Source organism: Girardinichthys multiradiatus, chromosome 9 (genome assembly GCF_021462225.1).
Source record: "Girardinichthys multiradiatus isolate DD_20200921_A chromosome 9, DD_fGirMul_XY1, whole genome shotgun sequence".
Taxonomy (NCBI): domain Eukaryota; kingdom Metazoa; phylum Chordata; class Actinopteri; order Cyprinodontiformes; family Goodeidae; genus Girardinichthys; species Girardinichthys multiradiatus.
This window is the reverse complement of record NC_061802.1, coordinates 3456007-3483707: the sequence shown is the minus strand read 5'-3', so window position 1 is coordinate 3483707 and position 27701 is coordinate 3456007. Positions and strand designations below refer to the sequence as shown.

The following is a 27701-nucleotide window of genomic DNA, read 5'->3' as shown; positions in this document are numbered from 1 at the left end:
ACCACTGTGCAGCCCGGAGCTGGACACTATTAAAGTTTAATAAACTGTATTCTCTTAAAGCAAACTTTATGCTTTGCTTATCTAGTTTTTAAACATGTTTTTTACTTTAAAGACTCAGTCGAAGTGGAGAAGTAATTTCTTTAAAGCACTCAGTCACATATTGTGTTTAAATGTAAATAATAAAATTCAAGTCAAACATTTTGTTAACTGGGATAACATTCCAAAAGTTTAAGTAAAACAACATTTCAAAAGAGATTCTGATATATCTAAAAAATTTCCAAAAACTTGCTGCCGTGAGGAGGTTTGAATCCTCCCACCTCAGCCGCGTTCACGTATTGATCAGTTTGGGAGGTGAGTTTGTCATTATGTTGACAGCAGCAGACGGTTCCTGGTATGAACCTTCCAGTTGTTGATGAACAGCGGGTCGATGTTTCAAAGGTTGCTTTGGATTTTTTGGTGCTCTGCGGGACACTGACCTGAATTCAGCTCAGACTGCACACATCTCGCTGCCTGAATCCTCACAGCCATACCTACTCAGGTAAATGCCTTTTTCTGAACAGATTCCTGGTTCTTTTAGTAAAACAGTGGGTGACTCCAACGTTTTAATATTGCTGAAGGTAAAAGTGTTTGATGCAGAAATGTTACAGAGGAATCTGTTGACTGACTTGAACTTCAGCCCTTTGGCCTTTAATGATGTTTAATCAATATCTATAATTTCTCGCTATTTAACTGCAGTTTTTGTTATTTTTCTTCTCCGTCTGCTGCTAAAATGTGTTGCGTCACAAACTGAAAAGTGCAGTTTTATATACAAGAATCAAAAACTATTGTTCAACTGTAAATGCATGGGTGCACACACTTAGCACTGTTTGGCTTGTTTCTGCAATGCTGTTAAAAAGTGGGGATCATCAGGATGCTTTTAGGTAACTGTGAGACGGGCCTTTGTGTTCTTTTGGGTCAGCGGTGGTTCTGGACTTGGAACTCTCCCACGGATTCCATTTTTGCCCAGTCTCTCTTTCTAATTGTTGGATCACGAACTCTGACCTAACTAAACAAAGTGAGGCCTGCAGAGCTCTAGATGTGCTGGTTTTTTTGTGACCTCCTGCATGATTCATACATTCACCCTTGGAGTAATTTCAGCTTCTTCTGGAAGGTCAACACCTTCCATGTTTTCTCCAGTTGTGAGTAAAAGTCCTCACTCTTGTTCACTGGAGTCCCAAGCCATTAGAAATTATGTCAATGACTTTGTTTCTAATCTGTTTTCAGACTTTTTTTTTAGATCATTTTTTTGTTGATCTAAAAAAATTAAGTTTGACAAATAAGCCAGAATGCGTTGGCACCAGGGCTCCAACAACTGATTAATCTGTCGACTATTTTTTTCAATTAATCAATTAATAATTGGATAGCAAAAGGTGATTAATAGGAGATTTTTCACAGGCTTTTGCACCAGGTGAAGCTAAAACGTTGCCATTAGAGATCTGGATGGAGCATATTTACCAACAAAGAAGGTTTTTCATCTTAAATGCAAAATAGTATTTTTGTACAAGTTTTGCTTAATTACTGCTCTGATTTTTTTTTTCAGCAAATGGCATATTTTAGTCAAGTCAAGTCAAGTTTATTTATATAGCGCTTTTCAGCAACAAGGCACTCAAGGCGCTGTGAATACGGAAAAACATTACAATGATACAGAAAATCAAACAACAGAGGTAATTTAAAAAATAAAATAAAAATAAAATAGAGTCTTTATACTCTAGTTAACGATTATTTGATTACTAAATTAGTTGACAATTATTTTAGTAATGGATTAATCCGATTGTTTCACCCCTAGTTGGCACAGTTCAACATTTCTGAAATCTTCTAGTTTTATAAAAATATTTAAATACTGATTTATCTTCTATCCAGGATGAGGACTGTGGGCCACTTATTGATTCTGGCAATGCTGCCTTTACTATGCAAAGCTCAGCTTCTGGACATCTGCAACGCCCGACCCAAAGACCTCGCTCTGGAACCGCTCTGCGTCCACCGCGGCCCTCATCCAGACGAGCCCGACAAACTGACCCCGGAACCCCGACACGTCAACCCCAGAGTATGGGAGCTGTCTAAGGCCAACAGCCTCTTCGCCCTGTCTCTGTACAAACAGATGGCCCTCAGCAGGACCCCCGAAAGCAACATCTTCATGTCGCCCCTCAGCATCTCCACCGCCTTTGCCATGACTAAACTGGGAGCCTGCAACAGGACACTGGTGCAGATCATGAAGGTCGTAAATCCCTTGAACTTTTGCATAACAAAAATCTAACAGGTTTGAAAAGAAATAAAGCCATGTTGAGTGCTTTGGAAAAGTAGTCATACCCCTTGAAATGTTTCATTTTCCAACCGCAAACTTTAATGTGTTTTTACTGGGATTTTAAGTAATAGACCAACATAGAGTGATAGATTACTGTGAAGTGGAAGGAAAATGATACATGTGTGTTTAGTTGTTAAAAAGGAATGTCATACATTTGACTTCCACCTCTTTTACTTTATTGGCCCAAATAAAACCCAATCCAACCAACTGCCTTCAGAAGTCACCTAATTAGTAAATAACATCCAGCTTTGTAAAATAATCTCTGTATAAATCCAGATGTTCTGTTTCTGGTCTCAGAGGTTCCTTAGAGAACATTAGTGAACAAACAGCCTCACGAAGACCAAGGAACCCAGCAGAAGGGTCAGGGAGAAGGTTGCACAGATGTTTAGAGCAGGGTTGGGTTTTAAAACAACATCTCAAACTTTGAACATCTCCCAGAGCTCTGCTCAAGAGAAAAGATGGACCAGCTGAAGACCAACCAAGACATGGAGGTCCACCTAAACTGACAGGTTGGGCCAGGAGAGCCTTAACCAGAGAGTTGGCGAAAAGGCTTGTTATAACTCTGGAGGAGCTGCAAAGATCCACAGCTCAGGTGATAGAAACTGTTTACAGTACAGCTATTAGTGGTGCGGTCCACAAATCTGGTTTTATTGGAGAATACAGAAAAAAGAACATTATTAGAAGTTCTGTTAGCAGTTTGCCACAAACCATGGAGGTGACATAGCAAACATGCAGAAGATGTTCTAGTCCGATGAGATCACAATTAACCCTTCCATGCAATGCACAATGTGTAGCCAAAGATTCACATTGCGTATCACCCTAAACATACCATCCCCATAGTTAAACATAGTGGTGGCAGCATGATGCTGTGGGGATGTTTTTCTTCAGTCATAGGGAAGCTGGTCAGAGTCGTTGGGAAGACTGGTGTAACCAAATCTAGGACCATCCTTGAAGAAACCTGTTAGAGGCTGCAGAAGACTTGAGACTGAAGAGGAGGTTCACCTTCCACCAGGACGACCCTAAACGGAGAGCCAGAGCTACAATGGGATGGTTAAGATCAAAGCAAATATGTGTGTTAGAATGGCCTAGTCAAAGTCCAAACCCAAATCCAACTGAGAATCTGTATCAGAACTTTAAAGTTGATGTTCACCGACGCTTTCCATCCAAAGTGACCTGATGTTTGTATCTGCAGGTGTTTCAGTTTGACACCATCAAGGAGAAGACGTCTGATATGATCCACTTCTTCTTCGCCAAACTGAACTGCCGTCTGTACAGGAGGAAAGACAAGACCACAGTACTGGTCTCCGCCAACCGCCTGTTTGGGGACAAATCGCTCTCTTTTAACCAGACGTACCAGAACATCAGCGAGGCCGTGTATGGGGCAAAACTGATGCCTCTCAACTTCAAGGTAATTTAATGAATTAAATAGTTTCCGTTTAAATCAAAATGTCTAAACATTTTAGCTTAATATTCGATGATGTGGAAGTAATTGGGAACCTTCACAGGATGAAACAGATTTTAAAAATAAAGTTTGAATTGTAAAGATAGTAAAGTTAATTCTTTGAATGTGAGTTTGTCAGCTAACTAGACATAAAGACAACTTTAAATAAAATATAAACACAAAACTATAAAATTTCAAAAGAAATTTTAAAGGGTTTGATTCCAGCTACTGCTTGAAAATCCAAGGTAGTCATTAAAAGAAAGAAATCTCTCTGTCAAGACATAATATAAAAAACAATAAATGATCGGGTCTGTATTCTAAACCCATTTAAATCATCCCTCAAGTGTACAAAACCACAGCTAACACAGCTAGCTGAGCTAACAAGTCACATTTATTAAATAAAGATAAAAACTAAATGTAAAACAAATGTGAAAAATTAAGCACAAAAACCCTAGATATCATAAAAAAAATTCACAAAACCTTGGAATATAACGGGGAAATGAGATGGATGGACCTGCTGAGTAAAATAGAAACTCGAGACCCAGAAAATACTGGGTCATATCTATAGAGATATATCTATATATAGAGATATATAGATATATCTCTATAGATACGGTATTGTGCAAACGTTTTAAGCAAGTGTGAAAAAATGCTGTAAAGAAAGAATGCTTCCAGAAATATAAATGATGATTGCTCATTTTTATAAATTTACAAAATGCTAAGTGAGCAAACCCAAACATACAGCCAAAGTCATTAAGAACTACCTTCAGCATAAAGAAGAACAAGACTTACTGGAAGTGATGGTCTGGCCCCCACAGAGCCCTGATCTCAGCATTATTGAGTGTGTCTGGTATTACATGAAGAGACAGAAGGATGTGAGGAAGCCTCCATCCACAGAAGATCTGTGGTTAGTTCTCCAAGATGTTTGGAACAACCTACCAGCCGAGTTCTTTCAAAAACTATGTGCAAGTGAACCTAGAAGAATGGATGGTGTTCTGAAGGCAAAGGGTGGTTACACCAAATATTGATTTGATTTAGACTTCTCTTTTGTTCATTCCCTGCATTTTGTTGACTGATGAAAATAAATGATTCACACTTCCATTTTTGAAAGCATTTTATTTGTCCATTTTTTTCAACATTTTGTTTACAGCATTTTTTCAGACCTGCCTAAGTTAAAAGCTAAAATAACACCAAATAAAGCAGCCTAGGTCAGTATTTCTTTTTGTTAGAATTTTAGACAACAGGAAGATGAAAATTAATTGAAAGAGTTAACAAAATTTGTTCTTCATTTATATTACATCCACTATTTAATTTTTGCTGAGAATATTACGTTCTATGCTGATGATACACTGCCTGGCCAAAAGAAAAGCAGGCACCAAAAAAAAAAAGGTCACACACTCTAATATTTCGTTGGACCGCCTTTAGCTTTGATTACGGCATCCATTCGCTGTGGCATTGTTTCGATGAGCTTCTGCAATGTCACAAGATTTATTTCCACCCAGTGTTGCATTAATTTTCCACCAAGATCTTGCATTGATGATGGTAGAGTTCGCTGCACAAAGCCTTCTCCAGCACATCCCAAATATTCTCAATGGGGTTAAGGTCTGGACCCTGTGGTGGCCAATCCATGCGTGAGAATGATGTCTCATGCTCCCTGAACCAGTCTTTCACAATTGGAGCCCGATGAATCCTGGCATTGTTATCCTGGAATATGCCCGTGCCATCAGGGAAGAAAACATCTATTGATGGAATAACCTGGTCATTCAGTATATTCAGGTAGTCAGCTGACCTCATCCTTTGAACACATACTGTTGCTGAACCCAGACCTGACCAACTGCAGCAACCCCAGATCATAGCACTGCCCCTACAGGCTGATACAGTAGCCACTAGGCATGATGGGGGCATCACTTCACCTGCCTCTCTTCTTACCCTGATGGGCCCATCACTCTGGAACAGGGTAAATCTGGACTCATCAGACCATATGATCTGAATTTCAGTAGTTTGTGCAATCTCCTTAGATGTTTTCTCTGCTTGATGCATACCCTTTTCCACGACCACGAGATGTGTCTTTCGACATGGTTGTTTAAGAAATGAGAAGCAACTCATTCGTCCTGTTGGGGTTAAATAACTTTTTGGCAGCTGAAACATAATCGCCCATGCAGTAATTATCCAATGGGAGGGTCGTACCTATTTGCTTAGTTAAATCCAGGTGGCGACTTTTCTTTTGGCCAGGCAGTGTATTATTCTGTATTTCCAGAGTTCTTATTTGTGTACACATATGAACTCTGCTGCATTAATAAGTTAAACTGGAGCCATACCGATAACACTTCCTTTCTTTGGTAGACAAACCCAGATGCGGCTCGGATGACCATCAACAACTGGATCTCCAACAAAACAGAGAACAGGATCCAGGACACGCTGCCATCAGGGGCATTGGACTCCAACACAATTTTGGTTCTTGTCAACACCATCTTCTTCAAGGTCAGTGACCACCTGAAGCTGAAGCACTCTAACTAGAAATTTGTTACTTAGAAGTGAAGAAAATTTAGCATATCAAAAATAAAAATCAGGGGTGCAGCGCTGTTGATGTAGGGGTTAAGCGTGCGACCCATGTATAGAGGCTACAGTCCTCAAAGCGGCTGTCTAGGGTTCGAGTCCTGGACCTGGAGACCTTTGCCAAATGTCTTCCCCTTCTCTCTCACCCTATTTCCTGTCTGCCTACTGTTGGGAAAATTGAAAAATAAAGGCCTCTAGTGCCACAAAACAAAATATTAAAAAAAAAGAAATAAAACTCAGGACATCGTCAGCAAACAAAGATGATCTGATACATGCTGGAGGTTTTCTTAGTTGTTTTACAGTTAAAAAGTAGTTGTTGCTTAACCTTTCGTAAAAGTTTTTTCTGCCTATTTAGGGTCAGTGGAAAAACAAATTTCCCAAAGAGAACGTGATTGCCTCAGACTTCTACGTCGATGAGAGTCCCATCTGCCAGGTCAACATGATGTTCCAGGAAATCAAATTCAACTACAAGGACTTGCCCGATGAGAAGGTGCAGCTACTGGAGATGCCATACAGAGGAGATGAGATCACTATGGTGATCATCCTGCCAAACAGAGGCCATCCGCTCAGTCAGGTAGTCCTGGTTACCTCCTTCATGTTTCTCCTTTCCAGTACCTTCTCTTGTTCGTTTTTCCAAAAAGAAAAGACCTGGTAGCTTTCATCAAATGTACACGAGGTTGTCAATAAATTCAGAAATGAGTGATACTAGGAAATATGAAAACATTGAAGAAAAAAATGGTAAATTTGCTAGTTAGAAGTTACCTGAATAGATGAATTGTTAGTAGAAAAATGACAATCTTTTGCTGATTTCAACCCCTATAGAGAAACGAATTATGCTTCTTAAAATACATATTTGTCAATGTTTTTAAAGGTATTTAAATTTTGTTGATTTATAAACTTTGAATTTTTTTATGATCTATTAAACGCATTAATAAAAATATACTGTACATACAAATTAAGATATTTGTTTTACAACCTAATTTTAAATTCTAATACCTAAAGTTAAACTGAGAGGAGAAAGAAACAGTCAAATGAATTCAAAGTCTCAGAACTACCTGGCCCATTTAGCTGTTAGCAACCTGAACCACCATTAAAGAGAGAATATGGTACCTTACTGTGGCTGGGTTGTTGTCTCACTCAGAAGACTGTCTGAACTTCTCCTTCTCTCACAGTCAAAGTTTCAAACATGTAATAATTCTGCTGAATAGGAATAAATATGTACTATTTCAAACCTTTCTAAATGAGCAAAATATGATCATTTATATTTGGGCAACTATTCTAAATTCTGACAAATCATTTTGAAAAGCCCTATTGAGACCATAAAATATTAATATTTTGGAGATTCCAGGATCTCCTGCAGTCAATACGAGGTTATTTTGACTAAACCTAAAATTCTGACCAGGACATTTTGAAGTGACAGGGTGAAAAGCTGTTCATGTAGGTGAACAATCTGAGAGGCTTTGTGCACTACACACCTTAGTAATATCGCTGATTATTTTACCCTGATAATTATTAGATTATCCTGAGAACACTGCAGAAATACTGAGCTCTGCATGATTTTACTCTCAGGTGGAGGAGAATCTGGACCAGAACAAGCTGAACAGCTGGTTGGACCAGATGAGAGAGACCACCGTCTCTGTCACCATGCCTCGCTTCCGGGTGGAGGACAGCTTCAGTCTGAAGGAGAAGCTGCAGCAGATGGGACTGACCGACCTGTTTAACCCAGAAAGGGCCAGCCTGCCAGGTGCTTGAACCAGAACCACGTCCGAACAGAAACCAAGCTGAAACAATTTCCAGTCAGAATAGGTGTGCGGGTGCAGCAGCTCAGGGCTGAGCACGTAGTATCTGGGGTTTTATTCTACATCACAGCTCAGAGGAACAAACTGAAACCTTGAGGACTCCACATGTCTAACAGGCAGCAGGAGCAAAGAGTTCAGGTTTATGTTGAGTGGAAACAAAGATTTTTTGATATAAATCTGATCTCCGTTGAGTTTGTCTGGTGTAAAAGCTTTTTGATCGTAGCTATCTGTGGATCTGATGAGAAAATATGCAGGAAAAACAAACAACAAATTTATTGGTTTTTTAAGAAATGCTCAATTTAAAAAGCATAAATCTGCAACATAATGGTCCCTTGAATGAATATCTTGTCCTGTGATGGTAAGATGGAGCAGGAGATGGAAAGATGGGCCGAAACTTTGTCTACAGCAATGAGGGCATTGCTCTGTTGATTCGATGTGACGAAGGAACCACATTAAAACCACAGAATTCAGCAAATTTTACAGTTTGATTTTTTTTGTGTTTGTTTAAAGATTATTTGTTTATATAATTATTTAACTTGTATTTGTTTTTTATATTTAATTTTTATTTTCCAAATGACTTTCTTCTTGGATGGCATGGTGATGTCATTCACCTTTTTGTAGAAGCAAATATTTTTTGTTTTACTGAAATTATGTTTCTTTTCTCTGTTACAGCTGCTGGCCTTTTTACAGTCGCTTTCGAAATTAGACATTAAAATCTACTTTCGACTGAAGGGCAGCTGTCAGGGACAGGAATGATTACATTTGGGAACCAATCATATATTTGTTATTTAAATCCATAACAGTCCATAATACTTCCTGTGTTTCAGGAATCCTGGAGCACGGCCACACCTTTATCTCTGACGCCTACCACAAAGCCTTCCTGGAGGTCAGTCACACAAAGTTCATGTTTCCCGTTTGTTTTCACTCAAACTTCACATTGGCAACACAGTCTGCAGACAACACTGTAAACATGCTTGGTGATGAACAATATCTGACTGCCTTCCTGATTGGTCTAGTTAAAGTTTGGGCAGGAGAACTATTGATCTAGATTACTTTGAAAGCTGACAGGAAACCTAACAGCTTAGAGGTGAAATGTGAAGACACCCACTGTGTAGGCTTGTTGTTCTTCAGAAGTATCTGGAGGCCAGGATTGCAGATGTTTGGTGTTTCTCTGTGTTCAGGTAAACGAGGAGGGAAGTGAAGCCGCCGCCACCACAGTTGTTATGGCCGTAGGACGCTCCTTTAACCACAACCGCGAGTTTTTCCAGGCTGACCATCCATTCCTGGTGATCATTAGAGAGTCAACCCTCAACGCGGTGCTGTTCATCGGCCGTGTGTCCAACCCTTGTGGACAATAAAACTGCTCAGCCCACGATGCTGTCAACATCTCTGCTGCTTTAAAAATCATTCAAAGCTCTTGTGCTTTAAGGGTGTGTATGACACCACTGGTCAAAGATTTATGAACATCAATTTTACACTTTTCCAAAATATTTATTAGACATCCATAGTAAGGATTTTAGATGAGCCTAATTAAAACATTCCTGTATTAAACTTGCTTTCTAATGCATAGTTGTGGTTTGATTTACATGATAGTAGCTCTGGCTGGCTGTTCAGGGTGGTCGTCATGCTGGAAGCTGAACCTTCACCCCAGTCTCAAGTCTTCTGCAGCCTCCAACAGGGTTTCTTCCAGGATTGTCCTGGATTTAGCTCCATCCATCTTCCTATCAGCCTCCACCAGGTCCCATATCCCTGCTAAAGAAAAGGACTCCCACAGCATGATGCTGCCACTATCACGTTTAATCATGTGGATGGTGTGTTCAGAGTGATCTATAGTGTTAGTTTTCCACATCAAATAGCATTCTGCATCTAGACCATAATGATCAGACAGCACCTTCTTCCCCATGTTTACCGCTTCCCCAACAGGCCTTTTGGCAAACAGGACTTCTTACAGCTTTCCTTCTGCCGCTCTTCCAATGCAGGCCAGATTTGTGGAGGCTATGACTAGCTGTCCTGAAGTTCTCTGCAGCTCCTCCAGTCTTACCATGGGCCTATTGGCTGCTTCTGTGATCATTGCAACACAGCTCTGAGATGTTCAAAGCTTAGGGTATTGTTTTCTAACCTAACCCTGCTTTACATTTCTCCACAATGTTCTCCCTGACCTGTCTGCAGTGTTCCTTGGTGTTCATGATGGTAGTTCTCCAATGTTCTCCAACAACAAACCTCTGATTCTGCATTTATACTGAGATTAAAATTTGCAAACATTGAATTTATTTACTACTAAGGTGACTCGGTTGTAGTAGTTGTTTTCTAGGGACCTCAGAGTAATGGGGGCTGAATACAAACACCTTCAACACTTTCCAAAAAAAAAAAAAAAAACAACAAATGAATCATTTTCCTTCCTCTCCTGAATCACGCACTACTTTGTGTGGGTCTATCTGGTAAAATGCCAATGAAATACCGTGAAGTTTCTGGCCATAACAAAGTAAATGTTTCCAGAAGTATGAAGGATTTTGCAAGATACGTTTGAGACAAAGTGTTGGTCCTACATGCAGGTTCTGGTCTAATGATCTTGAAACGTCCCAACAGGCAGCAGCATTTGTTGTGAAGCTGAACCATCTGTGATACAAAGAAAGGAACAAAGGAGTCACTGCAGATTTACACTTAAAGTGCTTTATTTTCTCTGAAGGAGAAACAACCTGTGAGTGATCTAGTGGTCATAGTGAAAGAAGATTTTTCACATTTTATTCCTTAAACTAACTGACCTTTGGCCTTCACACGCAACCTCCCCTTTCCAACATGATTTAGCAACAGACACATGCAACATAAAAGAACTTCACATAAAACCTTTCAGGTTCATCTGTCAAAGAGCTCGTCAGGTACCTCCTTTAAAAAATGTACAATATTCAGTTTTTCACAAAATTTCATTTTCTGCTTCAATATATTAGGATATACTTTGAGGAATCAACAGTAAAGACTAATCTCATTAAGTGATTATGTTTAAATGATCTGATTTATAATTAGGCATATTGTGGTCAAAGTTGCTTTATATTCTTCATACTAAACATTAAATTCACACAGTAAAAATATTAAAAAGCAAGTAGTTTCAAAATTAAGCTAAAGAAACATGAAAATAAAGTTTGGCATGTTGTAGAAAAGCAGACAGTGTTACCCAAAAACAGACAAAAGTATCTGGTGAAAGACATGAAGCCCAAGATGATGATGATGATGATGATGAGGTTTGGCTATTTTTCACAGTTTGAACATGAAAATATAAAGTTAAAAAAGCAGAAATAACTCAGAGGGAAAGGTCGGATTTTATGCAGCAAATTGCTGACCTTTTCATCATCGCTTTCTAAAAATAAGTGTTGTCATTGTTCGATGGGAGCCACCACAAGAGTCGCAACCTTACGAAGGTTGTCCAAAAATCTGGGGCAGGATGATAAACACTTTGCAACACATCTCATAATTTAGCAGTCACTGGTTTAGGGCTTATTCTGGTGCATTCGTGACTAGGGGTAATAATAATGATGGAAGATAAAGAAAAGTTCACAGTGAAAATAACGTTGATCCGACTTTTCCCCCGATTCCATTAGAGTGAATCTGGTTTGAAATAAACTCATTTTTGACTGTAAGTAGCTTGAAATGATGTGTTTCTAATGAAAAGACACACCTCAGTGTTGAGACAAAAGCCAAACTAAAAAACAAGTCAAATAAAAAATATAAAGGCTGATCTTGGCATTTGTAAAACTGCACCTTAAAAACAAATCAACATTACTAAAAAAAAAAACCAAAATTAATTTGTTTATTCCTGCTGTTTTAGGAGGACAAACTGGGTTAATGTCTTTGTGTTGCGAGCTGGCTGGGCAATATGTGTCTTTTAATATACGGTATTTTAAAAAAATATTTTAAAAGACAAGATGTCTGAGCCACAATTAATACAACTAAATTTTAGATAAAACAAAAAGGTAATATAGCTTTCAAGAATCATAGTAAAATTCTCTCAATTTAAATTGTGCACATTGCGTTAGCTTTAGCTTGCACAAAGCTAATGCACTAACAATGGGTTAGCATTGCTGACTAAACATTTTGAAAACAGGTTGAGGTATTCTGTTACAGGAATATTATTATATTAATAACACGTGTAAGATGGGAAGTTTTTAACAGCCAGATTACAAAGAAATACCAATATTTTAAAAACTGAAAACCTTGAACTTACCATGGCAGTAATTTTATTACTTTTTCTTGTCAGCATTCTAATTACTCTTTTTCACTTTGATTGATAAATATCTGGATTTTTTACATGTGTAATTAGAATTCAATATTAATCTTTATTATGTTGCAGGTTAAAGTTTTAAATAAGAAAAATAGTCTAACAATGCAATTTGAAAATTGGCAGCCAGGCAACTTTGAGTAATTCTGATTAAGCGGCCGGAACCAGTCGTGACCGGTTTAGACTGGTTCAGAGATGGTCTTATTGCATTTGTAACTACAATTAGTTACAACCAGAAAGCTTAACTAGCTAAGATAAAAACTAGCCTTAACTGGGCTTTAGTTTTGGCAAGGATCACGTTATTTTTTTCTTTTCAGATTTTTTATGACATTAATCTTCATTGCTTTACGAATAAATCTCTAGGAAACTTTTTTTACAGGAAATCGAATAGTATTAGTATTAGTATAGTTACAGCTTAAAATCATATCAAATATAGTGACATGACGACGCTAGTATTGCATTAGCATTGGGCTACCTCTGATTAACCAGTCAAAGCCAGATAAAACTGGTTTAGACTGGTTCAATACTTTTGGAGTTATACAGAATCTATCTTTTAGCAGCTTTTTCCCGTTTTTAAGGGAACAAAATATCTTTTTAGCAAAACAAAATTCAATTAATTGTAGCATAATTGTATGCATAATTTTGGCTAACAAAGTTTTGTTTGTTTGATACAGAAATCTGTCTTGCTGTGATGGATAAAAGAAATCAAGGTTTTAACCATTAAACTTAAAGCCAGGTTTGATGTCACTGCTTCAATTATTAAATATTTTTTGTGACAGCCTGAAAATGACTAGCTATGAGCATTTTGACCACCTCTAATTAAAATATCTCAAGCCAAATGTCACAAGATTAGATTCATTGATGATTTTGGATAATATCTGGATTTATTTTTTGTAACAAAAGAATAATTGGAGAAGCAGTTATAGATGAAAAGATAAAAGTGCTTTACGCCACTCTGTGACAGCCAATGGTAGCCAAATACCCGAATGTGACTTTTTACTACTGAAATTATTAGAAGCACTTTTGACGCACATCATAAGCTCCTGAGGTCTTTTTCCTTTACGAGAATAAAATACTATGCCTTTTGAAAAATGTGTTAATAAAGATAAAATACTGGATTTAATGTAATTTTCCCTGTGTCCCGCAGAATAAAAACCATTTCCTAAACATCACACTAGCTCCAACTAGTCACTCTGAGGTGAATATTTCGACATACTGCAATATGTGAGCAATATTACATGACAACACGTCTTCATTTATAACACACAAACACAAGGTGGACGTCAAGAACAACATATTACCCCATTAAAAGGATTATTAAATTTCAACTGAAGACTGTATTAAATGTGGCAGCAGTACATTTAAGAGGTCTTGTGGTTTCAGTACGTTTTGGTTCATATTGCCCAGCCCTGGTTTTGTATATTTTGTAATCTAGTTGTCACTTACACTCAATTATTTTCTTTCACCTGCTGCTAGTGTGTTTATTTACATTAAATTTGAATTTCTGCAGTCTGCAAACTGCACTGAGGTTTGACTGTTAATGCTCTGCTACAAAGAGAAAAAACGTCCACTTGAGAGAATAAAAGAAGAAAGTCTGTATACCTGATAGTTCCTGGTTAGGCCTGAAGTGTGAGCGTGGCGCCGGCTCTTGTTGTGGGATCCGAGAAGAAATCTCGGTTCACTCAGTTTGAGGACAGAGCCACTTGCGTCACTTGCATAAAAAACATTTACTGTCCACTGAGAATCAGATTCACAGTCCTGTAGAAAACAGTAACAGCGGATCCATGTGCTACCTCCCAACACGCCATATGTCTGGATTAAACTTAACTCCTTTACATTGATATGCGAAAAAAAACTATCATAGTAGTTTAAATATATCTGTCCAATAATATTTCTAGATTTGCTATTGTTGTTTTTTTTTAAAAACTTTCCACCATGATTCTTTGTTGCTGTAAGCGCGGAAGTTTGGGCATTTTGGAGGACCGAAATGGCCACAGCGTTGTCCTTTGGTTGCCACTTGCTCTGATGTGCACCATCTGGAGGTTTAGAAGTCCAGATCAACGGGCGGGTTATTACATCCATCTGGTCCGACAGGGCCGAGCTCCTTTTGCCTTTTATTCATTTCAAACCCAAATCACCTGTCATCAATGACGCACTACTTCTATTGCACTCTGGATAAGACCACAGCTGTCACATTTAATTTGCCTCCTTCAAAATCATTCCGCTTTCTGCTGTAGGACCAAATATGCTAAACATCACCTGAAGGACTAAATGCTGCTTCCAGAATATCTACTGTAATTGTGTCTCTGAGGCAGAAATCTATTAATGGATTGGGTTAGTGAATGTTGACAAATTTGGTCATTGTTTTATTGTTTTTGAATGTGCTAACTAACTGAAGTAGCAAAATAACTGGCTATTTGTTTGATGATCTGAAACATTCATGTGTGACAAAAAAGCATATATATGGCATATATATGGCTAATAACTAAGTTTGATTTTACTCTAAAAGTCACTTATATTTCAGGTGGAGTGCAGAAGATTTAATGCGTCGTTAACTGTGAAAGATCGGGTGCTGATTATTTCCTCCTCCCTTAAACAATAGGCTTCATTGTCAAAAGCAAAGAGGTGTACAGTAATGATAAACAAAAGTAAAAAATAAAGATGTGCTTGTTGATAAAAAAGTATCTGAGAAGACTGACGGAGATCTCTGTGTGAGTGGACCAGAGCGCCCCCCCAGGTGGTGCTGAGCGTGCAGCAGCTGTATTGCGTAGTGATGAGAGGTAATTATTGAGCTGTGTAGCTTATCTCAGACTGCTTTTCCTACTGTGAGTTTGTTCTGTTGTTGACATGGTGCCAGATGGTTCTATCTGAATCTATAAGGTCCTTAAAAGGTTTCGCTGCCACAGTAATCGAACATTAACATGTAACGGTTAAATATTTTACAGCCAATTGTACTAAAACAGTGTGGCTGGAGTTCCTTTGGGGATGATGTCTTCAAATATCTCATTTTCAAGGGGGCATATCATGCAAAATCCACGTTTTTAGCGTTTAAATACATTTTGTTGTGTACTTGGAGTCTGTAGAAGAGTAAAAAGTTGAATTTAGTCTCTCCAAGTGTTGCTGAGCTATTTGTATATTCTGTTTGGGTCATATAATTCAGTACGTTCCGTTTTCTCTGAACGTCCGGCTAACCAATTTCCCGAATCCGCTGTTTTAATTTCTCGCTGTGATTTTGTAGTCCAAGCTCAAGGACGCCTACGCTGAAAAAGGATAAGTTCAGTTCGGTTGTTGGGTGTATTAACCCACATAATTCATTACACCGGCCCCCAGCACAAGAACCTCTACGAAGTTCCTGGTTAAATTTGATTTTTCATGGAAATGTTCCCACATCAGTGGGGAAATTACTCAGTTCCTTCTGTCTATGGAAACAACGGACACAGCCAAGTGGTAAGCTGCAAATAACGCTAAAATGACAACAAACTTTGTTTTAGACATGAATTTGTTGGGTTTATAGGACGTCCTGACCATTGTTCTGATAGCAGCAGCATCGAGCCTTTTGCTGATGTTGGTGCTGTGTGTTGCTTCTAGCTCCTGGAGGTCAGAACCATACTACGTGATTTGAATATTATTATTACATAAAGTTTAGCATTTTTTGGCTGTTTTTGTTTTGTTTCTGTGTCACTAGATAATTGTTATCAAACTACAAAAATTGCCAAACAGGTTAAAGTGGAGCGCTCTTTGACCTGGCGGGGGGCGGAGTGTGAAGGGACTCAGCAACATATAAAGAGACGGCACCAAAAAGAGTTGCTCTCAGACGGACCTCAGAACAGGTAAAAGAGGAGCCTGTGGAGCTACAAGATCAAGGAGTTCAGACCAAAGCATCGCAGTTCCACTTTATATAGACCACACCAGGATGATTTAATGGTGAAAACGAAGGATGTAAAAGCATGATATGTCCCCTTTAAAAAGTAGAAAACCTAAAAAAAGGGTGTCGTGGATCAGTGGTAAGGCAGGCTCACCAATTTAAGGATTAAACTTGTCATCCTTGACTGAAAGAACAAGATTTATTCAACAATTTAGAGAGCCTAAATAATTTTGGATCAAACATAATTGCAGGTAAAATGAGGTATTTGAAGCCAACGTCTCATAAACAAAAAAAAAAAACGTATTCTGAGTAAAATATTTTGAAACTGAGGACAGTGAAGTTAAAGCTGTAGTTTTTGTTTGTAGTGTAAAAACGAAATGTGACGGATGTCAGAAACTCCAGTCACACTGAGATGTAACTTTCCCAGTTGCACTTTGCCCAATAAACAAAACCGTCATCACTGTGGCACTTAAAGAGCGCGATGATTATTACTAACGTTATTATTAACCTGACCGCTCCAGATTGTCTCAAGGTAAATAAAAAGGATTTGAACTGTTAAACTGGCACTGAGTATTTTGACAAAGTCCTCCCCCAGACTCCCCAGACCGTGGTGGTGCTGCACCGTGAACGTAGAAATGTGTAACATAAAGTCAACAAAGCCAAACGAGACCCACTGAACTTTGTGATGTATGAGGTTGTAGGAGTGTGTGGCGTTTCTTCATCTTTAGCTTAATCTGTTCTGTCTGGTTAGTGAAGGTAGATGCGGTTTAAAGCGGTAAGAATCTCATTTCGGACTCTGAGATGTGCGTTAACTTCAGACGGATTGGCGCCCCGTCGCCTTCGAATGCAACGGGATCGGACCCACTCCCCGTGGTGACCTCAGATCTGACGTCTTTCTTTCACTGAGGTCAGTCGGGCCCTGTGGTGGAAACTGATGTCTGAGGACCCTCTCCATATTGGCCTCCACCACTGCCGCCGCCTCCCCCGCCTTCGGGCTCTTCCTGGCTCGGGGAGGCCTCGTCACTCGGGCCTCCCCTGGACGTGACGGAGGTGGTGGTGGTCTCGGGCGAGGCGCTGTGGGCCTCCTGGGGAGCGCAGCCTGGATGGTTCTTGCGGAAGTGTTGGTTGAGGATGGCCTGGAAGGGGAAGCTCTTTCCACAGACGTGGCAGTGGAAGGGCTTGTTGCCGGTGTGCTTGCGGATGTGGTACTCCAGCTGGTCCTTGCGGGTGTACTTCTTCCCGCAGATCCGGCAAACGAACGGCGTTATCCCCATGTGCAGACGCATGTGGCGGTCGAGGCTGCCTTTCTGGTTGAAGGACTTGCAGCAGTAGATGCAGGTGAGCCGGGGGTTGTAGCGGAACCAGCGGTCTCCAACCTGCTCCCTCAGGTAGTCCTCGTAGCCGCCCATATCAAACGCTGAGTGTTCCTCCCCCTGACACACAGAAAGAAACAAAACTCTGCAGCTGAAACTGGACAATCACAACATTAGTCCGCCAGCGACCTTTGACGTTGCTGAAGGTACAGCTTGAGCAGGGCAAGCAGACGGAAACCTCGTCTGCACCAACACTTTGAACCTTCATACACATTTATACATATTGTATAAAGAGGACATTAGAACATAACTGGGCCATTGAAACACCTTGATGCAGCCTTTCTGTTGTAGGTTTGCTGCTGTGTTTGGGATCAATGACCCAGTTTGGACCAAACTTCAGCTGCTGGACAGAAACCCTCATATTTGTGAGCTTTCTTTGGTAAACAGAGCTCATGATCAACCGAATGACTGCAAAGTGCAAAGCTCATGTGGCTGTAAAACGAGCCCAAATCATGAGCCATCCAGCACCATGCTTGATAGCATGTATGAGGTGTTTGTGTTAATATGCTGTGTTTGGTTTCTGTACCTTAATGCCAAACATCTCTATTTAGGTCTCATCTGTCGTTAAATGTCTTGTAGTTCATTCAGAGGGATTTATGCAGAACCACGTCATGCTGCCATATACTTCAGAGAGAAGAGACTTTCTCCTTCAAGCCTTCCAAAGGAGCCATACAGGTCCTTCTCAAAATATTAGCATATTGTGATAAAGTTCATTATTTTCCATAATGTCATGATGAAAATGTAACATTCATATATTTTAGATTCATTGCACACTAACTGAAATATTTCAGGTCTTTTATTGTCTTAATACGGATGATTTTGGCATACAGCTCATGAAAACCCAAAATTCCCTATCTCACAAAATTAGCATATTTCATCCGACCAATAAAAGAAAAGTGTTTTTAATACAAAAAACGTCAACCTTCAAATAATCATGTACAGTTATGCACTCAATACTTGGTCGGGAATCCTTTTGCAGAAATGACTGCTTTAATGCGGCGTGGCATGGAGGCAATCAGCCTGTGGCACTGCTGAGGTCTTATGGAGGCCCAGGATGCTTCGATAGTGGCCTTTAGCTCATCCAGAGTGTTGGGTCTTGAGTCTCTCAACGTTCTCTTCACAATATCCCACAGATTCTCTATGGGGTTCAGGTCAGGAGAGTTGGCAGGCCAATTGAGCACAGTGATACCATGGTCAGTAAACCATTTACCAGTGGTTTTGGCACTGTGAGCAGGTGCCAGGTCGTGCTGAAAAATGAAATCTTCATCTCCATAAAGCTTTTCAGCAGATGGAAGCATGAAGTGCTCCAAAATCTCCTGATAGCTAGCTGCATTGACCCTGCCCTTGATAAAACACAGTGGACCAACACCAGCAGCTGACATGCCACCCCAGACCATCACTGACTGTGGGTACTTGACACTGAACTTTTGGCATTTTGGCATTTCCTTCTCCCCAGTCTTCCTCCAGACTCTGGCACCTTGATTTCTGAATGACATGCAGAATTTGCTTTCATCCAAAAAAAGTACTTTGGACCACTGAGCAAGAGTCCAGTGCTGCTTCTCTGTAGCCCAGGTCAGGCGCTTCTGCCGCTGTTTCTGGTTCAAAAGTGGCTTGACCTGGGGAATGCGGCACCTGTAGCCCATTTCCTGCACACGCCTGTGCACGGTGGCTCTGGATGTTTCTACTCCAGACTCAGTCCACTGCTTCCGCAGGTCCCCCAAGGTCTGGAATCGGCCCTTCTCCACAATCTTCCTCAGGGTCCTGGTCACCTCTTCTCGTTGTGCAGCGTTTTCTGCCACACTTTTTTCCTTCCCACAGACTTCCCACTGAGGTGCCTTGATACAGCACTCTGGGAACAGCCTATTCGTTCAGAAATGTCTTTCTGTGTCTTACCCTCTTGCTTGAGGGTGTCAATAGTGGCCTTCTGGACAGCAGTCAGGTCGGCAGTCTTACCCATGATTGGGGTTTTGAGTGATGAACCAGGCTGGGAGTTTTAAAGGCCTCAGGAATCTTTTGCAGGTGTTTAGAGTTAACTCGTGGATTCAGATGATTAGGTTCATAGCTCGTTTAGAGACCCTTTTAATGATATGCTAATTTTGTGAGATAGGAATTTTGGGTTTTCATGAGCTGTATGCCAAAATCATCCGTATTAAGACAATAAAAGACCTGAAATATTTCAGTTAGTGTGCAATGAATCTAAAATATATGAATGTTACATTTTAATCATGACATTATGGAAAATAATGAACTTTATCACAATATGCTAATTTTTTGAGAAGGACCTGTACTAGTTGAGTCTTTTACCATAAGACCTGTCATGAACTTTGACCTTTAATGAGCTAACTAAGACCTACGGGATCTGAAATGGAGCTCTTAAGTTTATTACAATTTATCTGAGCATTGTACCCTCAAACCTTGTGGTAAATTTTCACTTCCACAGAAGTGATGAGCGGGGCATCTTCAAGCGAGTTATAAACTATCTGCAAAGGATTTAATTGCCTGGTTGACACCTAGAGGAGTCGACAGAAGATCTCCCTGTTTCTGATCGGTGCTCATTTTGAGAAAGACAGCCCGCCATCCCTAAGGAAGTGCTGGACGGACGGATGTATCATCTGAGGACACTGATTTGATGTGCAGCGCATAATTAAATACAGAGCAATCAGGCAGGGACAGATGGACTTTAAAAACAATATAGGAGCATAATTATAACCCTTCCCAGATTGATTTGCAGCTTCTCTGAGGTCATTGCTGATGTCTTTCCTTCTTGGCATTGTGTTCATACACACCTGTGTGCTCCAGAGTGTTGGGACCCCACAGCCATGGGTATAAAATGAAAGGCCAGTATGAACTTTTCTGGAACTTTCAAAATAAATCGCATTAACCTACTTCCAGCACAGCCAGAAACAGGGAATAACAGCGGACTTCCCGTGACGTCACTGTCCAAATAAAATCACAGCTTTTGCAACAAACTGACCTCTTCCATGCAGGTCCACAGAGGAACTGGACGGAGGGACACAGTGCGCTAATGTCTCTTTGCAGGCAAACAGACGTAACTCTTCAAACTGGATCCAAGAGTGTCACACGATCATATGCACTAAGTTAAGTAAGAATGAATTGCTGTTTGTGTATCCGGTATTCAGTTATGAACGGGGTAATTAAGGTACAAGCGTTGCTTGACTTTCTCTCTGAGGTCTACAGAAGCAAACTGTGTTCCAGAGAGTTCCCCCCCCTACGGAGGTTAGCTGCAGTTAACCCTTTGTTCACTGTGGATGATTTCTTCAAGCTTCGTCGCCTCGGACAACTTTACCTCAGCACGGTTCACGTAAGAGGTTGTGTTGGGCAGAGAGAAGTAGTTTAGTTTGAAATAATCTAAACATTTTTTGTTTTATGATGTTTGGTTTGTTTGTATTGAAACTCAGTTATCTTAGTGCTAGCAGATTATCTGCTCAGGACATGTGCTCAGTTTATGTTCTGTGTTTGTGTGTTTTTAAAGTTAAGACAAACTTTATTTAAAGGGTGATTTTAAACACAGAAGATCAGCCATAACGCGCCGTCCGCGCATATGCATTTTAACCCTTTTATTAACGGTATTTTAAAGGTTTGTGTTTGATTCTGGTGCTAAGCTATCAGCTTCTTTTGTTAGCTTCAACCGCTAACAGCTAAGAACACGTGCTTGCTGCTAAAGATCATTTAACCGAAAAGATTGTTAGTTTTCAATCCAGTGAAATAATATTTCCCTAAATATTATTTTACTAAACTTGATAACTAAGTAACACAATTAAGCCCATTTCCCAAAGATTTGGTTCTTATACAAAATAATATTTCTTCAAATATTATTTTAATAAATGAAGGCAGCTAATTAGACACCGTTGAGAATTAGTCATCCAGAAGGTTGGTTTTATTCAGCAGATCATTATTTAAAACATTTTATTAAAATAATATTTTATCTGATCTTGCATTGTGAATGGTTGTCTAAAGGTTTGATGATTATTTTCTAAGTTGGTTCCAAAACTAACTTAACTTAATTTCCAGATTCTTCAAGATAATCCTTGGTTCTCAAACATAAACATTGCATGGTAATGTTGCATCACTCTTTTGGTCATAATTATCAATCATCTTTAATCAACTTGTTTATATTGAACATAGTCCATTAATCTTCATTATTCTTTAATTCTGCTTGGTAGTTCAGTTGGATTATTTTAGCAAAGTAAAGTTTGTTGATTGAAATATGTTTGACTTTGAGTTGACTTATTTTTGTTAATAAATTCTTGTATTTTAAGAAATTGTGTGAATTTATTCAATATATGTGCAGAGTTTATGCTGTTCAATAATGTCAGAGCTCGTCTCACACCTTTCTATTTTGTCCTAATATCATCACCTTACTGGGCTGGTATTCACAGGACAACCCTTAACAGACCGAAATATTATTTGATAAAATATCGAAATATTAATATTAAATATTAAATAATACATTCGTATTCATAATTACAACAAGAGCAACAAGCTGCTAAAACTCCTGCTTCTATAGAGCTGTTTACCCTAATGGTGAACCAATGAATCTGATTACCAGCACCTGACTGCCACTTTCCCTCTTAAAAACTCTTAGTGTTAGTCTCCAGGTATGCAGGTGTACTTTCTTTTTATTACGACTGTATAGTGCCTTCGTGGCAGAAAAAAGAGCTTCCCATGCAAAGCAACTTTACAGTAAACTTTACCAGTTACTGATGCCACTGCTCATCACTTCAGCTCACAGATGATCCCGTTCTTAGCTTCAGGTCTGAACATTTGCACTGATCAAAAATGATTTAAATCAGTTACAGTGCCCTGCAACAGTATTCACTCCCTTAAAGTTCATTTTCACTGTGTCGGGTTATAGCCACAAACTGTTTTTATGTCACCAAAGCAAATTGGAAACCGGAAGGAAAATACACATGAGTTTTAAATCTACCATAGAAAAATCATATTTAGAACGTTAGAATGCCCTAGTCAAAGTCCAGACCTAATCCAATTGAGAATCTGTTGCCTGACTTTAAAACGGATGTACACAAATGCTTTCCATACATGTTAGGTTTTCACCCTTAAAGAATAAACAAGAACTTCTATAGATGTCAAAGGTGGTAAAGATACCCTGAAAGACTTGCAGCTGTAACTGCAGCAAAATGCTTCTATGAAGTGTTTTAATCACACCCGGCCCTTCTTTGTGTTGGTCTAAAACACAATAAAACACAGTAAACTTGTTTTGTGACGAACTTTAAACATGTTTAAGGGCGTGAATATTTCTGCAGGTTACTGTATAAGACCAACAGGGGTTGGACAATGAAACTGAAACACCTGGTTTTAGACCACAATAATTTATTAGTATGGTGTAGGGCCTCCTTTTGCACCCAATATAGCATCAATTCATCTTGGGAATGACATACAAGTCCTGCACAGTGGTCAGAGGGATTTTAAGCCATTCTTCTTGCAGGATAGTGGCCAGGTCACTACGTGATACTGGTGGAGGAAAACGTTTCCTGACTCGCTCCTCCAAAACACCCCAAAGTGGCTCAATAATATTTAGATCTGGTGACTGTGCAGGCCATGGGAGATGTTCAACTTCACTTTCATGTTCATCAAACCAATCTTTCACCAGTCTTGCTGTGTGTATTGGTGCATTGTCATCCTGATACACGGCACCGCCTTCAGGATACAATGTTTGAACCATTGGATGCACATGGTCCTCAAGAATGGTTTGGTAGTCCTTGGCAGTGACGCGCCCATCTAGCACAAGTATTGGGCCAAGGGAATGCCATGATATGGCAGCCCAAACCATCACTGATCCACCCCCATGCTTCACTCTGGGCATGCAACAGTCTGGGTGGTACGCTTCTTTGGGGCTTCTCCACACCGTAACTCTCCCGAATGTGGGGAAAACAGTAAAGGTGGACTCATCAGAGAACAATACATGTTTCACATTGTCTACAGCCCAAGATTTGCGCTCCTTGCACCATTGAAACCGACGTTTGGCATTGGCATGAGTGACCAAAGGTTTGGCTATAGCAGCCCGGCCGTGTATATTGACCCTGTGGAGCTCCCGACGGACAGTTCTGGTGGAAACAGGAGAGTTGAGGTGCACATTTAATTCTGCCGTGATTTGGGCAGCCGTGGTTTTATGTTTTTTGGATACAATCCAGGTTAGCACCCGAACAACCCTTTCAGACAGCTTCCTCTTGCGTCCACAGTTAATCCTGTTGGATGTGGTTCGTCCTTCTTGGTGGTATGCTGACATTACCCTGGATAACGTGGCTCTTGATACATCACAAAGACTTGCTGTCTTGGTCACAGATGCGCCAGCAAGACGTGCACCAACAATTTGTACTCTTTTGAACTCTGGTATGTCACCCATAATGTTGTGTGCATTTCAATATTTTGAGCAAAACTGTGCTCTTACCCTGCTAATTGAACCTTCACACTCTGCTCTTACTGGTGCAATGTGCAATCAATGAAGACTGGTTACCAGGCTGGTCCAATTTAGCCATGAAACCTCCCACACTAAAATGACAGGTGTTTCAGTTTCATTGTCCAACCTCTGTAGATCCGGCCTCAGTTCCCGTGTGTTATTTCAGAACTTTCTGTTCTTACCTGCGAGCTCGGCTGTCGGAGCTCGTCGGCTCTGCTTGGAGACTCGCTCTTCGCTCTCTGGCGCTCTGTGATGACGACCACGCTGCCGGTGGGACTGAACCTGTCACAGAAACAAACATCATCAGGTTTCTCTGCAGAGGCGGGCCACAACCAGAGGTAACAAGACTCACCGGTCTGTTTCACTGAAGCTAGAGGACGCCTGCCCGCTGCGGGTTCCCAGTCCTCCCAGTGGGGCTGTCATCAGCGTGCTGCGCCCCGATGTGTCGATCATTACAGTGGCCCCCTCCTCTGCAGAGGGCCCCTCCTCTTGGTTACCTCCTGCTCCGATCCAGTCCTCTGTCCTCTCCGTCTTGATCCTGACTCGGTCCACTCCGATGCCCTCCTCAGCGCTGTCAGTCCGCTCCGGTTCGCTGCCCGTCTCCATGTACCACTGACCGGCCCGGTTTATGCGGAGGAGCGGCTCTTTGCTGGCTCTGCTGCCAGTGGTCCCAGGCCCCTCAGGCCCGCTGTGCTCCACTGTCGGCGGCGGGCTGAGCGGCTCCTCTGCTGGGCTGATCACCTCACACACCTCCGCTCCTCCTCTGGGGCCAAGAAGCCTCAGACTGCCATGATGAGTCCCTCCTCGAACCACAGCCCCCATCGTCCTGCTGCTCCGGGACCCTTGCATCAACACCTCCTCCTCCCTGGATGTCTCGTCCACATCTGCCAAGCTGATCTTCAAGTGAATTCCCTCCAAGATTTGGGTGCAGCGGTCGATAATGTGCTGCATCTGCAGGAAGCTGGCGGCCGTCAGGTAGCTGATGATGTCCGCCAGCTGCAGGCAGAGGCGGCCCGTGTAGCAGAAGGTCAGCAGCTGCTCGAACACGGAGGGGTTGCGGATAACCGTCAATGACACGGTGCTCATCTGGCTCAGGGACATGTGGTCACGGAAGTACGGCGAGCTGGCGGCGAGGACCACCTTGTGTGCACGGAAACTCTGGCCCTGAACGTTGACCACGATGTCACAGAGGCGGCCCTGAACGCGCAGCTGGTTCAGGTGGGACAAGACTGAGTTACTGAAGTCAGGAATGTCCAGCTGAATGCTGCCGGAGCGCTCCATGCTGCAGCCTGCAGGAAAACAACAGAAAGTATCATCCGGATGGAGCAGGAAGGAGCAGCGTCACGAAGCACTCAATCTCCTGATTTTACATTCACTTCTGGTGGTTTGTCCCGGTAGGAATGACTTAAACACAAACAACTTCAACCAAAACAAGTACTGGCTGCACAATTTATTATTTGTTGTGAATTTTCCCTATTCCACACAGACTATATAATATACATAACATGCAATGTATACATAAAAACCATGGTTCAGTTAGTATGTACTTTGGTTTTAAATTCACAATGCACTACGTTTTAATCAAGAAAAACAAACAAAAGTTTATAAATATTGTTTAATTTTAATCAATAGCTCAACATTTTCAGACAATAATTTGAATTTATTCAATAAAAACCCAACACTGATAGATGTGAACTTTTTACCGACACTGTATGTTAGGATGAGTCAAGCTGAGACCTTGAAGCCTGGAAACAGCACAGCAACTGCCAAGCAAAGCAGTGGCAGCGTCATGCTCTGGGGCTGATTCACATGCAGCCATCCACAAGATTCTGGAATATTTATGGTTTTGCTGCCGGTTGGTTCTGCTGAACAAAATGGACGTAATGGAAAAAAGGGCCTACCTCAAAAGTCTTCTACCTCACCTGAAAACAACACCTTCCTGACCTTGAGGGACATTAAACTGGGTTTATGTTTGTATTTTAGCCCGTTAGAGTAAATACTAAATAAACATAGACTTGTGTATTCAGTTTTACATTTTGTTCATTTATTTTGATCATTCTTGTTGTTCAGTGCTTTGTTCAGTACCTGCTGTTTTTAAAGTTGACTTTGACCCAGTTCTTGTTTTTTTTATGTTAATTATTTTAATCTGGGAATTAAAGGTTTAAATAAAACATTAAACGCCTAAAATTCAGGCTCATTGTGATTAGATGGAAACTTCTGGCCTGAACTGTATCTGCTGTATTTCATTTCAGTTTGATATTTGCTCAAACATGACACCGGACCGGGACCAGGAGCAGTCTCCCAGCAGGACCCAGGTGCCAGTTGGTCTCCAGGTGTGCAGGGAGGGGGTCTCACCTGAATGAGGGCTTCGGTTTGGGTCTGGTTTCAGGATACAGGATGCAGACGACTCTTCAGTCCAGAAGGTTTCTCTGCATCGCTGGCAGGACGGTGGATGACAGGAACTATCTTCGGTTCGGCTCGGAACGGCCCGGCCCGGCGGGCTGCAGTTCCACCCGCCCGCTCCTCCAGGCTGTTCGTGTCGTGTTCAGGACCGGCGATCGGCAACTGAGCTCAGCCTCCGCCCTGAGAGCAGCCGTTCCGCTGACATTCCTCTGGAGGTCCGGTTCAGTTCAGTGTCGGTTCTGTTCGGGGCTGCAGCAGCGGCTTCTCATCTTCCTTTTTTCAGCTGAGAAGGGCCGAGGCTGCAGGAAGGAAAGAGAGGAGGAAGAAATTGCGCGTGGAGTTATGGGAAATGCTGTTATGTGGGGTATCTCCACCGAATCATTTTAGTTTCAGGAGACTACACTTCCCAGCGTGCCTCTGTCCGTGGAGGGGTCATAATGGCACTTAAAGAGTTTGGGAGAGGACTTCAGTGAAAGTGCTAATGCTTAAATACTCAGTTAAAGTCGAAGTTCTGATTTCACACGCTGATACTTTATCAAATAATAAGAATATTGGCATTTTTTGTGTTTATCATGTGATTGTTGTTAAAGATGCATTCAGGGCATCATTTAGGAGGACGTGGGCCCTTGGGCTAGAGTGAATTTTGGGACTCTTCACATAAAAGTTTATGTTATTCATGCAACTTGATTTTAAAAGTAATATTTAAAATATGAGGCACAGAAAAACTACAAAGCTGAAACTATATCTCGAACTATAAGAGTAAAGGTTTGTCCCACCACAGTTCAGGGGCTGCTGCACCATGTGTATAGATGGTAGTTTTAGTGCTACAGTTGTTAGGAATAACCTTTATTAATATGACTCATAGCTGTTTTTCCCATTTATACCATAGTAATATAAAATACAAGTTCCAATGTTTCCCTTTTGTTACAATAGGATAAGAATGATCATAGACATACAGTACAAGGATAAATGGCCCAAGGTTTGTCATGAATGACCCGAGGCTGGGGCACTGGGTTTGATAATGGAGCAGCCGGTATAACTGGTTTGATTAGAAAGCTACAGCACACTTAGATTAAGTATGGACACCCGCTACTACACAATCTAACAGATAGACACCCCAATGGTGACACATAGTCTACTGATAATCACTGAGGGAGGGAACATCTATAGCATTGGAGTGCCAGATATAAAACTACATCTGACCTTCTTTCGGG

At 40.9% G+C, this 27701-nt stretch overlaps 2 protein-coding genes across 3 annotated transcripts; one reads left to right on the top strand and one right to left on the bottom strand.

Moving 5' to 3' along the window:
* The first annotated feature begins 383 nt into the window (after window positions 1-383).
* On the top strand, window positions 384-9704 carry serpinc1 (serpin peptidase inhibitor, clade C (antithrombin), member 1). 2 transcript variants are annotated; one of them, XM_047375130.1, is made up of 8 exons: window positions 384-538; window positions 1900-2254; window positions 3534-3749; window positions 6126-6263; window positions 6694-6912; window positions 7908-8082; window positions 8965-9023; window positions 9319-9704. In XM_047375130.1, exons 2-8 carry the CDS (start codon window positions 1901-1903, stop codon window positions 9493-9495), a joined length of 1338 nt encoding a protein of 445 aa, XP_047231086.1. In that variant the 5' UTR covers window positions 384-538; window position 1900; the 3' UTR covers window positions 9496-9704. The 2 variants fall into 2 exon arrangements, with proteins under 2 accessions (XP_047231086.1, XP_047231087.1); XM_047375131.1 differs by lacking the exon at window positions 384-538 and adding an exon at window positions 596-617.
* A 1087-nt stretch (window positions 9705-10791) lies between these two features.
* On the bottom strand, window positions 10792-27423 carry zbtb37 (zinc finger and BTB domain containing 37). The gene is made up of 4 exons (XM_047375129.1): window positions 26440-27423; window positions 24437-25373; window positions 24267-24366; window positions 10792-17705 (listed from the first exon to the last, which is right to left on the bottom strand). The coding sequence occupies exons 2-4, from the start codon at window positions 25363-25365 to the stop codon at window positions 17181-17183; spliced, it is 1554 nt and encodes a 517-aa protein (XP_047231085.1). The 5' UTR covers window positions 25366-25373; window positions 26440-27423; the 3' UTR covers window positions 10792-17180.
* Between the last annotated feature and the right edge of the window lie 278 nt (window positions 27424-27701).

Excerpts from the sequence above, each read along its gene's own strand:
- serpinc1 (XM_047375130.1), top strand. The coding sequence starts at position 1,901 with ATGAGGACTGTGGGCCACTTATTGATTCTGGCAATGCTGCCTTTACTA. Across the intron at positions 6,913-7,907 it reads GAGGCCATCCGCTCAGTCAG|GTGGAGGAGAATCTGGACCA; the intron begins GTAGTCCTGGTT and ends TTTTACTCTCAG. Across the intron at positions 9,024-9,318 it reads ACCACAAAGCCTTCCTGGAG|GTAAACGAGGAGGGAAGTGA; the intron begins GTCAGTCACACA and ends CTCTGTGTTCAG.
- zbtb37 (XM_047375129.1), bottom strand. The coding sequence starts at position 25,365 with ATGGAGCGCTCCGGCAGCATTCAGCTGGACATTCCTGACTTCAGTAAC. Across the intron at positions 24,367-24,436 it reads AGCTTCAGTGAAACAGACCG|GTTCAGTCCCACCGGCAGCG; the intron begins GTGAGTCTTGTT and ends TTTCTGTGACAG. Across the intron at positions 17,706-24,266 it reads TCCGACAGCCGAGCTCGCAG|GGGGAGGAACACTCAGCGTT; the intron begins GTAAGAACAGAA and ends TCTGTGTGTCAG.